Source organism: Temnothorax longispinosus, chromosome 6, assembly GCF_030848805.1.
Source record: "Temnothorax longispinosus isolate EJ_2023e chromosome 6, Tlon_JGU_v1, whole genome shotgun sequence".
NCBI lineage: Eukaryota > Metazoa > Arthropoda > Insecta > Hymenoptera > Formicidae > Temnothorax > Temnothorax longispinosus.
In genome coordinates this window covers 19728167-19744995 of record NC_092363.1, presented here as the reverse complement: position 1 = coordinate 19744995, position 16829 = coordinate 19728167, and the positions used below count along the sequence as shown (strand labels likewise).

Below are 16829 nucleotides of genomic sequence, written 5' to 3'. Positions count from 1 at the left end.
TGAAACCTTACAATCTCTTTTCCTATATCAGACGAACAATGAAGAGAGGATGTATATTAACAAAAGAGGGAAAAGTGGTTTATAATCGATGATTTATAGCGAGATTACTTCGGTTCTTGCCAATACGACAATACTTTGTCAATACCTACTTTTATTTTCTATTATGATACAATCTATCTTTTCAGCAGTTGTATTACGATTTCCTTGCCACTCTATATATTAATAATATGTAATCGTATTATGTGACTTCAAATATTAAAAAAAAAGGAGATGTAAGAATTAAGAATAATATACCCATTTTTAATCTGGATGCAGAAAAATCTTAAAATAAATTGTTAATTAGTAAATTATTCCTTATATAATATCAAGAGAATATATATATACTCTTGATATATGATACCAATTTTTTTACTTGTCTACTATAATGAAAAATTGTGAGATTATGTTCACATAATTTCTCTGTTACTATATCACTGTCAGTCATCCCACTCATTCATCTCGTGTTTATTCATGATAATTTTATCTTTAATACATCATATCGGATCCCCTTTATTCGGTCACTAATTCTCTGATAAATTTAGAACTATTTGTAAAAGTTATCGATTTCTATTTTTTTTTCTTGTAGTAAATTTTGCTCTCCCAATATGTATTTTGTCGCCTACATACGTATGTATACGAATAGCAACGTTTTTTTTTTAAGCCGTATAAATATTAAAGAAATGTTTGTTCCATTTTATTTTATATTTCTAAATTCAAAATGTGTGCAAAAACTAGATTGAGCACAATATTTCTTCACATACATATGTACACTTGTGTACACTTATGTACTTTTAATTAATTTCAACGATAAATAGCAATAATCTTTAGCAATAAGTTATAGTTAAAGTACACATAAAGAATCTATTAAAATCCATTTACTAATAAATAAATTATTTCATAACATTACTTAATAAAACGTGTCAAAAACATTATGTAATAAAATTATTTTATAGGTCTCAATCACTCGTAATTTTATAATTACTGATCAGATGTTAAAAGAAATGTTATTTTTCTTAATTTGATCTCTAGTATTTATTGCGGATAGTGATAGCGCCTAGGACATTCCATATATCCATCAAGCATTCCAAGATAGCAACTTTGGAAATTGTTTTCCGAAGAAATTGGAAAAGCTCCAAAGTGAACCTCTTATCCATCGTAGTGATATTGGAAAGAGCACGCAAAAGTCAATGAAAATTTCACAAAAGCTATGTCAATTTAATTGAATAATTGTAATAATTATGTTATAAATAAAACTGCACAATATTTTATTTTCATTTCAGTTATAAATGAATGACTCGATTATAAAATTTTCTTTACATAAGAAAAGCTTTCTTTCGCAATCAAATTCTTTATTCGCGCTATGGCATATGTCATAAAATTTGCAATTTTTGTAACGTGACTTTTTTATTTAATTTTTACAATTACAATTTCAAGGATTACTATGACAATCCTTGATTAGTCGCGCGGGATCATAACGATTGCATTTTAATTATAGTAAGAACGTATACTAAATAAAACAGAATTATAAATGTATATAATGTTATTTTTTAACAATAAACATTTTTAGTGCAGTGAATCTTATTCTTTACTGCGTAGAAACAATCTTAAATCCAAGACTATATGAAATTATTGTCTGGCTACTGCAATGTAACAAAAAATTTTCATAAAACGTAATGATCTCTCACAAATAATTATGTCACGAGCTTGAACTGAATGCCATTAATTGAAGTTTAATTCCAATTAAACTTTAATTTCATTTATTCCATATAATTTTTATCTTAAAAACAAAAGAATCTGAATTGTTATCGAAAGCCAGAATTGTTAACGTCTAAAATTCAGGGAATTTGTATCTGGGAGAAAAAATTCGCGACATTCGGCATATTCTCGGTATGAATGAAGAAAATCTGAAGAAGAAAGCGCATCCTTTACTTGCGTACGTTGTTTACTAGCACTAAAGGTGACATATAGAACTTTTTACGAATTTTTCTTTCTTTGGCCGCCGCGCCGGTCTTAGATTCTTCGAAAGATTAACAGGCACTTACTATCTTTTACGATAGTAAATCTGGGCTGTCACGATTTTTCCCTATCGATTATTCGCCACTATTCAACCTTATCGACATAGAGAAATTCTGATTATGTGAATGCCTAGAAATAAATAATTCGCCGGAAATATTAATGCAATTATACGACAATAAATTATTCGATCTCATATGGATAAAGTGTACTTTACGATTTAGATGTTCTAGCGAAATTAGCACTTAGGAATTCTAATACAGAATCGTCAAGAAAAATCTAATATGTTTGTTTCATTATCGTCTACAATTACAGAATAATTTTTAGTTTCGATAAGCTGAATGTTAATAAAGTAACAATATAATTCAGAGACGTTATTTCTCGCGTCAATGTCCAGAAACACGAAAATAATAATTTTTTATCAAATTTTATCATTTTAAAAGTTGAATATCAACTCTACGCACTTATTTAACATACAATACACGCACTGGTCTTTATAATGTATACTTGTGCTGGAGAGAGATACGAATGGATGTTAAACGCGCGGTTCAATTATGAAAACCATCATATCCTTGCCCGGAAAAGTTAAGAAATCGATCAAAAGACGCAGCCGAGTGCGCGCCGTCGATGACAAATGCAAGTCAGGAACAGATTTGCATTTCGCGCGTTTAAAAAAAAGCACGGTGAAACCGCGGGCGGGACTTAGCGACGGGTATCAGTGACGCCGCGTGATTAATTAAGTACACGACGATGAGCCTCGGAACACTCGGGGAAGTACTTTGGCCATGCGATGATAGAATGGAGCTGCCGTTTCCAGACACCTGTGACTCTGGATAGCGAACAAGAAAGAGATGGAGAAAGCGAGAAAAAGAGAGAGCAAGAGTGAGTGAGTGAGTAAGAGAAAGAGAGAGAGAGAGGGAGGGAGAGGGAGAGAGGACAAGCCGAGTAGTTCAATCACCTCTCGTCGGTTAGACCGTTGGCCGTACCGACGAATTTCCGATAGACGTTTAATTATCCCCGCTCAAACGAAGGACTACCTTTAAATTCCAGAGCTCGGCCGCCAGCATACCGACTCGCCTGGTCGTTGAATTCGCTCGTTACATGTGGTTACCGCGTAAGTATCGCGAGAAAAAGGTATAAAACGCGCCAGCTGCGCTTGCAATCCGATATCCATTGTAAATTGAGACGCGCCAGTGGATTATTTCTCTAGTATTTAAATAATAAATTCTTTTTTTCATTTTTCATACGTTGAATCGTTAGCGCACTCGAGGTGCGATAATGACGCCAGACAAAAAAATCCGGTGAAATTAATAAGATATTAATTAAACAAGATGATTTTGTTTGTTCTAATTGTTTCTTGAGATAAAAGCTTGACTGTCAAAGAAAAGAATATACGTAGAACTTCGTCTTTCTTGAACAATTAATTACAGTAACAAAATTTGTTGATTGCTCAAACTAGATAAAATTCTGTTTATAAATTTTCATCACGTTACTATACATAAAGGTGCTTCAAAAATCCTTTGTAGTAAGGTTTACATAGACCTTACGGTTTAGATTATCTTCTCATCAACGTATCATATTTCAAATCTTCTCTGTTACTTACACGATTACGCGAATAATGAGATGATATCATATCTCTCAAATAAGTTGATACAGTTAAGTCGATCCACAACGTTAGAATAAAGAAAAACGAAAAAGATACTAAATAATTTCGATGTAACGCATAAAATTGACCGCAACATTGTACAATTAAAAAAACTTTATATATGGCATAGATAAATTATTTATATATGTACAATTATACATATAAGAAAGATTTGATTCTTTTCACGTTTTGTAAACAAAATTAAAAGACGTTAAGAAAAATCGAATGTTTAATGTTAAAATTCTAATACTTTTTTATACGTAGTACTGTTATAAATTGTTAAAATAAATGGAGATACAATAATTAATAGATATATTTTAATACGTTTGTTACCATCGCAGAGAAAATAAGAAAGGATATCTGCGATAACAATCGCAGATAATTAAAGCACACCAGTAATATTATTTCAGAGATTAGCAAAATTTGATTAACAAAAAAATCAATAAAAAGATAATTAAATGCTCACCTGCAACGCGCAATAGCAGAGCCGTAGTACGCAACGTTGATATCTGTAAAATATAAACATATCCAGATATTAAAACAATGTCCGGAATAATTAAAAGATACTTTAAAAGATGTAATTATTGCGCGCATTAAATTTTTTATTTATTCTTTAAACTTTATTTAATAAAAGAATTACATAATTTCCGAAGCAAGACTACAATTTTTTTAGATACAAATTTTATAAAATTTTATGCAAATAAGGTCTTTTAATTCTCTATCTCTTTCATACGCGCACACAAAATCTAAATAAATATCATAAAAAAAAATGTTTTAAGTAAAATAATAAAAATTTAAAATTAAAAATGAGATAGATATTATTAATATTTTATTAAATATCTTGAGCGTTTCAAAATAATCTCAAATGTTTCATATACGGGTTACATCATATAATGTTACAAAACGGAGTGCACCATTATTGCGACCGTTGCGAGGAAAAACGATTCGTAAATAAGAAACAGTAAATAAATAATAAATTGCTCACCCTACGATCGCTCCGCTGAAGCCCGATGCCTCCCCGGGCCGCCTCCTCCTCTCGCGTTCCTCGTGGCTGCTCTTTCGTGATATTTATGCGACGTTTCTCCTCTGTCGTTTCTCTTTGACTATCTTTCGGTGGCACTCACACGGCACTCGCTGAAACATGAGACACTCGTTACGCACGACCCTTTGTACGACGCGCTCGATACACGACGCGCGAATACAATTAATTACAGAAACGGTGGATTTGACGCGAGAAACGGCTACGAGACTTTCCGCGTCCGCGACTTCTCGCAGATATTGAGCCTTCGAGCGACAAGGGGATTCGAGAGTCGCGCGACCAACTTTGCGCCGTACTCGCCGAGTCGCCGCAGCGATGATTATTATACCTGTTGCTCCAACCGGTACTTCTGAACGATTTCCGAAGAACGAGAACCAGGCTACGCTCGGTATTTTTCAGGCCGATTATTACATATCCCACGCGCGCGTCCTTTATTTCGATCTTTACTTCGTCTTATATTATGACGCAAACGAGCAAGCGCGCGCGAGTCGGAATGGAAAATGCTGCGGAATGCAAGATGTCCGAATGTACGATCGTCGCCTCGCCGACCGCTCGCGCGACGTACCTGTCGAACGGATCTCGCGGATTTCGCGTTCTATAAAGTAAATGGACCGCCCATACGCGAACGACGAATTCAAACGATTGACGATTGCCGAAATGCCGAGCGCTCAAGTGCGATGCTTTCGCGATCGTACTCACCGATTAAACGCGTCGAGACGCCGCGCCGGAAGAAACGGAGATTCGTCGTCGGAACCGACCCGTGACCCGTCATGACGTCGTGTGACCGTTCCGTCGTTCCGTGAAACGCTCGAAAATGACCGCGGCAACTTCATACCGACGCCGCGCGATACGGCACGGACTGGCACGAGTCAATTTTCCTAACGACACATGATATATCAATTCGAATATTCAGTACTTCTATATAGAATGTGCTAAAAATAGTAAAAATGTATCTAGATACTAGTATATATCTATAAACGATGCTATCCCGATCGTACTCACCGATTAAACGCATCGAGACGCCGGAAAAGACGGAACTTCGTCGTCGGAGCCGACCCGTGACCCGTCATAGCGTCATGTGACCGTTCCGTCGTTCCGTGAAACGCTCGAAAATGACCGCGGCAACTTCATACCGACGCCGGGCGATACGGCACGAGCAAGGGCACGAGTCAATTTTTCTAACGACACATTATATCAATTCGAATATTCAGTACTTCTATATAGAATATGCTAAAAATGTATCTAGATACTATTATATATCTGTAAACGATGCTATCGCGATCGTACTCGCCGATTAGACGCGTCGCAACGCCGCGCCGGAATAGAGACGTTCGTCGTCGGAGTCGACCCGGCATAAGTATGACCGTTCTGCGAAGTGAAAAGTGAAACGCTCGAAAATGACGGCGGCAACTTCACACCGACGCGCGACGCCGCGCGATACGGCGCGAATCAATTTTCCTAACGGCGAATCAATTTTCCTATGATATTATTTGAATATTCTGTATTTCTGTATATAGAAAGTATTATACTAAAAATATATTTAATATACTGAGACCATTCCTATAATATCCTATACCTTTGCGTTACCTATCCTCCGAAAATTCTCAAAATCTTATCATAAGCCCGTATCACACTACGGATTGGGATTGAAATTGAATTGAAACAATCAATCGTAATAAAGGGAGCTTTTCAGCAAGCGACACAAGTCGACACAAACATCGTTCTATCTATTTCTTTTTCCAGCAATCAGTAACAAAGATAAAGATAAAGATACTTGTGTCGACTTAAGTGTCGCTTGCTGGAAAGCTTTCAAAGAAACCTAATCTCAAGTTTAGTGAATTTTGCTCTGATCGGTCAAATTTCAATCTAATCTTAATCCTACTTCGTAGTTTGATACGAGCTATTACAGTTGACGGCTAAACGAGACTTTTTTCTTCACGCGAGTGACATAAATTTATTAGATCGAATATTTTTCACATTTTACATTCAAATTTTAAATTATAATTTTATTCGAAGTCTATAAGCTTGAGTGCATCTCGAGTTGTTCGCGAGATGCTAATCGCGATGACCGTTGACCCCTTATCAGGCGGCGGGCCCGAGCTATATCTTTCGACGTGAATTTTCATTCTGAATTCGAGAAGGAGAGCGACGCGACGGAGAGATTTTGTGTAATATCGCGGTCGACGGCGACCATTATCGTATCCCATCGTATATCCCATCACGCGAGGAATTTTTTAATACCGCGATTCCATCTGAAAGTCAGATGAAATCCACTCCGAAAGATATAATTCGCGATAGCGAGCCGATGATGGCTTGGAGTAGGAATTTCTGATAGCGCGCGATAAAACCAGCGACGTCGCGAATCCAAGTTTCCGAATCTGACTTCGCAATTTGCGATCCGTCATGCGGTGGAGGATTTTTGGCTCAGCGTTAATCCGAAAGAGCAAATACTTTAAATCGTTAAAATTTCGCAGCATCCACCTCTCCGTTAATTGAGTAATATTGATTACCAGTAATTAAATATCTGTAATTAGCGTGACGGAGTTAAATTTATAGTTGCCAAATTACATGAGCAGTCGCGCGTAAAATAAAGCGGTTGAAAATAAACTTTGACTCATTTGTTTATAGATAATCAATTAGCCACTCTCAGGTTAGGTTACTCCTCTCTGAAATTACCGCGTACAAAACAATAAAATTTTTTTATGAAATCACATAACTCTCACAACGTTCTGTTCCTAACGCTTATTGTTTTGCATTCTTTCTTACCCTCGTTAATAATATAACGTAGAAATAATACGCGAAAACATAAATAAATTCGCTAATCTGCAACAGCATCAGCGACTGGTGCGTCCATCTAGCGGTGGAGCAATGAAACAATTACGAGAGCCACTTTCAATTTCTCCGAAAGCTACTCTGTCAATCGAATAATTAAAAACGCTCAGTATAATTAATTCGTGCTAAATAAATTACTGCGAGATGAATTAATTCAGTAATTAAATTATCCTGCCAGAAATAAATAAACCAGCGATTCAAGACAAAAATAAAAGCTCGCGTTAATTTTCAATCCGCGGGGCCATTGCACGTAACAAAGTCATAATCGTAAGGCCGTAAGAAAATAGACAAATCACACTCAATTATTCTTCGAGCTCAAGGGGAATAATCGACTGTGATTGGTCTATTTTCTTTACTTTGTTACGTGCAATGGCCTTTACCGACCGTTCTCGGGCCACTTGGTGCGTCTCGCTCGGCGCCTCGCTCGGCGCCTCGCGCGCCGCCGAACGTCGCGGGCGCCGCGGCCGCCGCCGCGACCACGCAGAATCGTGCGGGGTGCGGGATCGGCGGATCATGGTGTCGTCCGACGTGTCCGTCAGCGCATCGAGCCGCATCGTCCGCGAGAATGTAAATAAAGCGCCGCTTAGCTGACCAGCCCGCCGAGCGTGAGAGCACGTCACCGCGAGCACCCGAGCAATATGCGCGCAGCCGAATGCGCGACGACAGCCGGCCCGTCGAACAATCACCAAAGGTGCGTAGATAACACACAAGTTCCCTCCCCCCCTTCCCCCATGCCCGACCTCGCGACGACGCACGTCGCCCTGGGACACCTGCGTGTCCCCACCTGCTCTCCGTCGGCCGCTCGTCCGATCGGCGACACGTCGGCTGTCGCCTCGCCGTGATCTCGGAGCACGCACGCAAGACGCGCGCTCGCGTTCGCTCGCCTACTGTGCATAGATATATATGTATCGGTAGGGTGACAGTTGTTTTGTGTTGTTTTGCATGTGGGACGGCAGGCGCGGGGAGGAGGTGTACGATAATGTCAGTCGTTTCGGTTCCTGGAGCGAATTGTCGGCGACGATGAAACCCCGAGCGAGTAGATCTCGTCTTCGCGGAAGATAGAGGCTTTCAGCTCCCAGGGGTAGAGGTGAAATGATAACGAATGGCAGGAGGTGGCGAAGGCAATTCGTTTTTTTCGAACGAGAGAGAATGTGACAGGGTAAAGGTGTATCCTATGTTGCGTAACACTTTTTTTTGTTCCTAGTACAAAACGTTCGCTTTATAGCTGTTATTATGTGTACGCAGTACTGCCATCAGTAGTGGCAGTTTACTGATTACTACCGGTTGTAATTGATAGTTACTTGTATCGTAAAGATATGTTTGGAGATTCGTATCTCTCTCGAGTTATATTTTTAATTCCTTTTTAACTCTTGTATCTCGAGTGAGTGTTATATCTCGAGCACACTTGTAGTGAATCGTTTAACCATTATATCTCAATCAACTTCTTATCTTGGTAAGCTCTCGTGCGATATCTGCAGATTTGTTTGTTGCTTGTGAAAGAATCAGATTTCCTTATCGCCGCTGCTCTTCACAAAACTACGTTGTATTTTAGTACCATATCTTTTATAAATATTGCTAAAATTATAAGTTTAATGAAAACATATAATTTTATTTATTTATTTTGGAGAAAACTCTTAACTGAAACACGCTTCAATTGACTTAATTTTTCTAATCTATTTCTTTGTCTTTTTAAGCATTGTGTAGCAAACATTACTCATCACAAATTGTCAGCTTATTATTCATCACGCTGATGAATGATGCTTGTTCAAATAGAAACATCATAAATTAAAAGACTAAACTGATAGAAATATGTTTCTCCATTAAGAAAGAAAATAATCATTTGCTAAGTAATTTACAGATAAAAAAAAGTGTTGTGACATTTATTCAGTACTTTTCAAACATTTACCACTACTTTTTGAACAACAGTTAATTAAATTAAGATATGACTTGCAATTGTCATTCTTAATATAAATAGTTTTTATCAAGCTGTGATAATCAAGCTGTGATTTGATATGATTATATTGATTATCTCTGTGTACGTCAGTTTTTCTTACAAATATAAATTATATTTATATCGTGAAACTTTTGATTTTTCATAGAAAACATTAATTGTTGCTAAAAAACCAGGTATATTATATATTACCAACTTTTTGTTGCTGACAAGCGTATTATATTAATTTGTAAAATATTATTTTCTTTGTAACAAACCAAGCTTTTGTTCTGAGCACAGAGTAGTATTAAGTCTTGAGAAATGAATTCCATTCTGAGATAATCTGGCTTATTTTTACTGCCTTATCACTAAGCTGTACCGGATCTTTCCCTTTGTATTTATCTGTCTATTCTCCCGTTACGAGTGACAAACCCTATTTAATAGGCGTACATGGGGAGACAGCTGATAAGTTGCTGCTAGAAAAATCTTAACGGTACACTCGTTTTGCATTATCTACGCATACCGTAATTATCTCTAGAGATAATTCCTATATTTCTAAAGATAAGTGTTTTTGGAGAGAATTGTGTATACTTAGCGTATGGCGCTGCTGCACAAATTCTAGAGTATGTCTAATTTCAGAGTTGTCAATTCATCGGTTGGTAATAGATTGTTATTTTTGCAGATGAACGTCCCATTGTATGGCGTTCTCGGAGCTGCCGCTACTCTGCTTGCTTACATCCTCGGCATAGGAACAGTTGTAAAACTTTTCATCTGCTTGCTTGCGTTAATTTTAGGGTAAGATAAGAAAGCTCAACTAAAAGCAGAATTTGCATGTGAAATGTACATACACGAAGATATTAACAAACATTAAGTTGTGAAGATAATTGTGATAAATACGCATCGAAGAATAATAAAAGATAAATATTAATGGAATAATAAAATATTCTGTTGCAGGACATTGATCTGTATATATAGAACGTACTCACAGAATCTCGACGATGTGATTAAATCTGAAAGGGAAGATTTATCTAAGAAGACTGAAAAGTTCCGGCAGGTAAGTGGAAATTTTGAAATTGTTCGCCACTTATTCGCGACTTGTCGCATAATATTCATGTTATTTTTTTACAGCATATACTAGATCAGTCTAAAGAGAGAATGACATTTACATTAGATAGGAGAATAACTGGTAGCCGTATCATTGATGAATCCCTGCAAGTACATATTTATAGAACAATATTTATAGAATAGTGTCGAATCGTCTGCTGATTATATTATTGGGCGTAATGTATTTGTTGCTATTTTTATAGGAAATTTTGGATTTCTTGATCAGAGATTATGTGGAACCGTGGTACAGCGTTGTTACGGATGATGAGGAGTTTATCTATTCCGTTCGAGATACTGCCCAAAAAATCGCCATCAACGTAGCAAATCGGTATATGGAAACATCTTTCATTAATATTTATCTTTCATTAATTTTATGAGAATCAGAATATTTCATGAGCTGGCTTTTTTCAGTTTTATTAAATTCATTTAAGACTTTTTCATATCTCTGCATATTTGCTATGCTTATTAACGCTTTGAAAACCTAATTAACTCTTTCGCTACGGCACACTTAAAGTTAAAAGCGTTCATTGTGTACGGTACGATGCAATTACCTCAATACAAAAGGCATTAGTAATGCGACGTTTCTTTATCTTTTTATTCTCCATAAACTTGATTGAGTTAAAAATAGTTTATTACAGCAATTAAAAATAGTCTTTAACGTAATATGATTTTACATTCTTCGCAAATAGACTTTTATTTTTGAAAATCGAAGATGTACGCCTTTCGTAAATGATTGACCTATCTAATTCATTATTGATTAAAGTTCTATTGTGTAATATCGATGTACAAAACAGGGTCAAGAGTGTCGATTGGATACCGTACTTGACTACGCGACTCGTTGACGATGCAGCCTCACACGTCAGGTTGTATCGACAAGCAAGCGCGAGGATGAAACAATTACGATCGAACAGGGTCCAGAAAAGTAGTGCCAGCTCAAGCACATCGGGCGGGACTCCGAAAAAGACGCCCACTCATCGACGAAATAAGAGCGAGACCGATGTATCTTGGTATTCGCAGTCGAAATTTTATACACCTAATCTGTCATCACTCACCGAGCCAATTGAATCGTCTGGTGACGACGAAAAGGAGGACGAATCGCTGGAAAAGATATTCTTCGATCTCGAGGTGCAGATGGAAAGTAATCTGATATGCAGGGACCTGGTATGCACGAACGACACCCAGGAATTGGAGTTCCTGGGCGAGATATCTGAAATCCTGTTGTACCTGGTACTACCCAAGGCAGACTTCGATTGTTTGACTGTAAGATTTGTCTTAAGGGAATTGTTAGTGAACGTTATAATCAGACCATTGTTGGATCTTTTCTCCGATCCTGATTATATTAATCAGGCGTGTATATGGCTGGTGAGTACAACATTGATGCTTTGAAACTTTCGATTACGAATTTTGTAGATGTAAATTTAAGACTTAATCCTTGAATAAGTTTAATAAAAACTTATTTCCAAATTTAAAAAATTTAGTCACATTTCTACTTATTTATTTACCCATTTATTTCAACGTTTTATGACGTACTGAGAATAGTGCTAATATTTATATCTGAATAGTATGTCATTTTTTTATTTTTTTATTTCAGTGTACTAAGGATGGTGGTTTGCCAAGTGATATCTTTTTAACAGTAATTAGAATAACGGACAATTTAGATGAATTAATAGCGACAAAAAATATAATTTGTAAAGAAATAACGCATCTGCGCTCAAAAGACTCGGGCGGAGATGACGATCTGTCGGTGAAGCAACAACTGAACAGCTTGGTTTACGTGAAGAAAATTCTGGAGACAAGGATCATCGGTATGCAGGAGGGCTTGGAAACGGAAACGGACGGTATTGGCGCTCAACCAGAATGGAACAGATTGCTCATACCAGGCCAGAAGCTAGTTAATTTACCATTAGATGAGTTGCTGAAGAACAACATCGCACTCAGCTACTTCATCGATTATATGACCTCCATAAATGCAGAAGCGTACCTGTTCTTTTACCTGAATATCTATGGATGGAGGGTCTCGGCCGAGCAACAGATATCAGATATTGAGTTGCAAAAGATCCAAAATACCCAATCTGGCACAGGTGTGATCGGTACTAAACGCAAGAACGCGGATCTGGATAATCTGAAGGAAGCAGCCTCGAAGATCTATCAGCAGTACCTCAGTGACAAAGCATCGTCCAAGCTGCAACTGGACGATACGCTGGTAAAAAGCTTGCTCACGAGAACGAGGACAGAGCCGGTCAAAGAAACATGGTTCGATGACCTGCGAAATTGTTGCTACGAGAAACTGCAAAATGAGGACAAGTTCTTGCCAGGCTTTAAAAGATCATTGGCTTATGTAAAACTGCTCGCGGAGTTGGATCTGCTGAAGGATCCGGTGTCTGAAGACGACACAAAATCATTGGACAGCATAAGCTTGTCGAGCACGAACAACGAATTAGACACTTTGGAGGAATTATCCGAAACATACAAAACCGATGAGACAAAGCTCGTAGTAAAGGAAGGCGCTAAGAAATCGAATTCCTCGACGAGCTTAACGAGCATCGGAGAGACGAACGAAAGTAGAGGATTTGATGAGGTTGATTCGGACAATTTCAAAGGCGTGAAAAATACGCGTATAGCGTCTACCGCGGAAATCGAGCAAGTCGGTGAGAAGAAGGATATTTCGTTTTACGTGGAAACCAATGCGGACCAGTTCGTCAAGTTGGACGAAAACAATTACGATCAAAATGCAATTAAAAAGCTGCAACAAGGCCGCTTTGAGATAACTGCCACAATCATAGAAACCGGCATTGTTAGCGATCGCGGAAAAACATACGGCATATATGCGGTAGCAGTCACGAAGAATTACGATTCGGGCTACAAGGAGAAATGGCATATCTACAGACGATACTCTGACTTCTATGATTTGCACCAGAAGATCAAGGAAAAGTATTACGATCTGGCGAAAATACCTTTCCCTGCGAAGAAGGCCTTCCATAACATGGAGCGCACGGTGTTGGAGAGACGAATGGTGATGTTGAATGGATGGTTGTGCCAATTGACGAAACCCGCGATCATGGGCGGTCACATGGGATTGCAGAATCTATTGTTGGCCTTCTTGGAGCAAGGGGATTATGATAAAGGAGTCACTGGTGGACAGATCTCGAGAACGGTAAATATGAATAGTCTGCTTATTTATTTATGATATACATATATGTATAAATAAATGAATCAAATTTTTTAAAAGTGAAAAGTTAATTATGAAATTATAAGAAATTACAAAATAATATATTCTTTATAACAATTTTGAGTACATAACATAGAAAAAACTAATTGTTTAAATTTTTTTTTATACAGATAGACACTTTAATGAATCCCTTAAAAACATCCATGAAAAGTGTCACGCAGGCGGTTAAAACGATGCCGGACAACATGCTAAGTACAGTGGACGGCGTAATGGATAATCTGAGCAAATTTTTCGGCAATCCTAAGAAGACGAGTATATTTTACGAGAATACCAAAGTTAGCGCCGGTCTCGATACAGAGGTACTTTTCTATTATACGCATTCGCGATACTGCATATCTCTAAGATGTCGAATCGGTCAATTGAATCATTCAATTCGTATTTTCTTTTACAGACAGATGATAATATCCCATTGCGAATTATGCTCCTGTTAATGGACGAGATTTTTGATCTGAAAGTGCGAAATCAATGGCTGAGACGGCGGATTATAACGCTACTGCGCCAAATCATTCGTACGATGTTTGGGGACATAGTGAATAGAAGGATAGTGGAGTATGTATCGTTTATGACCAGCCCGTCAAAAGTTGCAGGATATTTGCGCTTATTCAAGTAAGTAAATGGTGTTCATCTCGAGCGTAACAGTTTTATATAAAATTGACATTCATCACTAATATTTCCATACAAATTGATTTCTATGTATATTTCGTTATTTTAATTATTTTTTATGATTACTATAATTATTTTGCTTCCATTCAACATCCAAAGGTAATCTGGGAACAAAGGGAAGGTTAAGTGAATTAATGACGTGTTACAGGAACAGTTTCTGGCCGAATGGCGTGAAGGCCGAGAGTAAACCATCGCGAGACACGGAAATGAAGAACAGAACGCGAGTGGCAGCTAAAATAGCTTTGCTTTCGTGCCTCTCGGATGAATTGAAACATATCATAGGCAGCGAGACGACGAGGCGCGGCTTGCTGAGGGTATTCGAGTTGTTTCAGCGGCCCGTACTGAACAGAAGATTGTTGTACGTGCTGCTGGAAGGTGTCGTCGAGACTCTATTCCCACAGAACAATCTAGTGACAGTTTTCAGGAAGCTTTATTCGGTATCACCGAGGGTGAGGAGTAAGAGTAAAGCAAAGTCCTGATGGAAGAATAGGACGGACTGATATCCGAATGCAATGGTGTGAGAGGACTATGTAGTCGAAAGAAAATCCTATTAGGGATTAAGAGTTTCGACTTCATTATCAATCTTCAATAAAATGCATCTCTTTTTGGGTAGCTTAGAGATTTAACGATATTAAAAACGAGATTACGATATTAAAAAATACTCGTGCAAAGTGTCCACAATATAAAGAAACATATTTAAGATAGAAAGATCTGACATATTTAAGATATTAAGATCTGTGCCTTTAACCTATTGAGCTCTTATTTTATTTTACTCTTTATTTTCTCCGCGGTAAAACATATTTAAAAATTGATAAAATACTATTTCTCTCTCTTTGTAGTTAAATCTTCGATTATTTTTGTAGAAAGAGTCCCCCCTCTCTCTCTATTTTTTTCTTTTATTTAAAAACAACAATTATAGTGTATCTATAATTGTAACATGTACTTAACATAAGTGTGAATTTAGTAGACTGTAACTAGTCTAGACTTTTTACGGGTTTCCATTGTACTGTTTCTGGAGCAAAATGCAAAGTGCTGACTGTAGAGCTCAATAGGTTAAGGTAGTTAAGGAATCATCAATCGTTACGCTTATTAAGATATTATTGGATGTTTAGTCTCTTCAAAAAGTCCTCTATGCCATTGCATCGGACACCCGTCGCGCCTATAGCTTTCGACAGGGAACAAAACGAAAGTCATACGCTTTCATATTTTAACGATTTATATGTTCAACGATGCGCACGTCGGAAAAGTTACATCCTGTTGATTTTTCTCGTTAGTTAATGCCAAAAAAAAACTTCGGAATATTTCCAATGGAACAAAAATATCTCCAAAATTTTGAAAATTTGTTATAGGAGATTTACAAACGTAACGTAAGAAATAAACAAATTATCTCGAGAATAAAAGATAAGGTAATATCCTCTAGATCTAAAAAAAATAAAAATTACATTGGTATACTAAAAAACTAAGATATTAAAAGCAAGCTTAAACTTAGCTTGCTTACTTAGTCTCGTTCTCTCTCGTTAGAACACTTATAGGTAGATCGTAATGTGTGCAATAATAATAAGACTTTTCCCTGCTAAATGCGATAAAAAAAATTTCCTATTTCCTCGAAATAAAGTATACTCGACGAATAACTGACTGCGCGTTTAGAGAGGCAGGTAATCTCGAACTTTTCCGAACGTGTGCAGCTACTCTAAGTGATCTAGTGGCCAAAAAGTACGATATACGGATTTCAATTGCGTAACCGAGTCTTACAGCTCGGGCTGCTACTCTCGTCGTATTAATGTAGGGTAATATAACTGAAACTCACGAATTCCTTGTGATTACCTCATAGAGGAATGCAATAAGATCGATGGAAACATTCCACTTGCATTTTAAGCTACAACGGCTAGTTAGTTAATTATCCTTTTTACAATTATCCTCAAAACTGCAACGTATTACGTAGACGTAAAAGGAACACTGTACATCATGATTTACTTAAACTTAAGTTCTAGACGATATGAAGTAACGCGAAGGATACGATCAGTTTAGACGTATAATTTACCGCCGATATTATATACTTAATTATTTATATTGGACTACACTGAAGTTGATTTGTGCCATTCGATTGAGCAGTACCTATTTATTTATTAGCGAAAAATTAACGGCAGTCTCGATGGCGCCCTTCAGACACTTCTGGGAATTTATGAGGATTACTCCTTTCGTTAAAGATGCGAAACGCAGTTGTATAAAATTGTTGTACATTACTCTATCGTACGTCTGTATAAAAAGTTATTTCTATCTCATGTTAAAACGCCATACACTTACCACGTTTACTTATTAAAGGAACTATTTATAA

The 16829-nt window shown here is 37.2% G+C and overlaps 1 protein-coding gene across 5 annotated transcripts; it reads left to right on the top strand.

The window, feature by feature from the left end:
• Positions 1-8029: 8029 nt before the first annotated feature.
• On the top strand, positions 8030-16829 carry LOC139814690 (sorting nexin-13). 5 transcript variants are annotated; one of them, XM_071781156.1, is made up of 11 exons: positions 8030-8259; positions 8525-8655; positions 10181-10293; positions 10453-10552; positions 10627-10713; positions 10806-10930; positions 11397-11964; positions 12194-13756; positions 13942-14130; positions 14223-14437; positions 14643-16829. In XM_071781156.1, exons 3-11 carry the CDS (start codon positions 10181-10183, stop codon positions 14971-14973), a joined length of 3291 nt encoding a protein of 1096 aa, XP_071637257.1. In that variant the 5' UTR covers positions 8030-8259; positions 8525-8655; the 3' UTR covers positions 14974-16829. The 5 variants fall into 5 exon arrangements, with proteins under 5 accessions (XP_071637257.1, XP_071637254.1, XP_071637253.1 ...); XM_071781153.1 differs by having other exon boundaries at positions 8525-8727; XM_071781152.1 differs by having other exon boundaries at positions 8525-8733.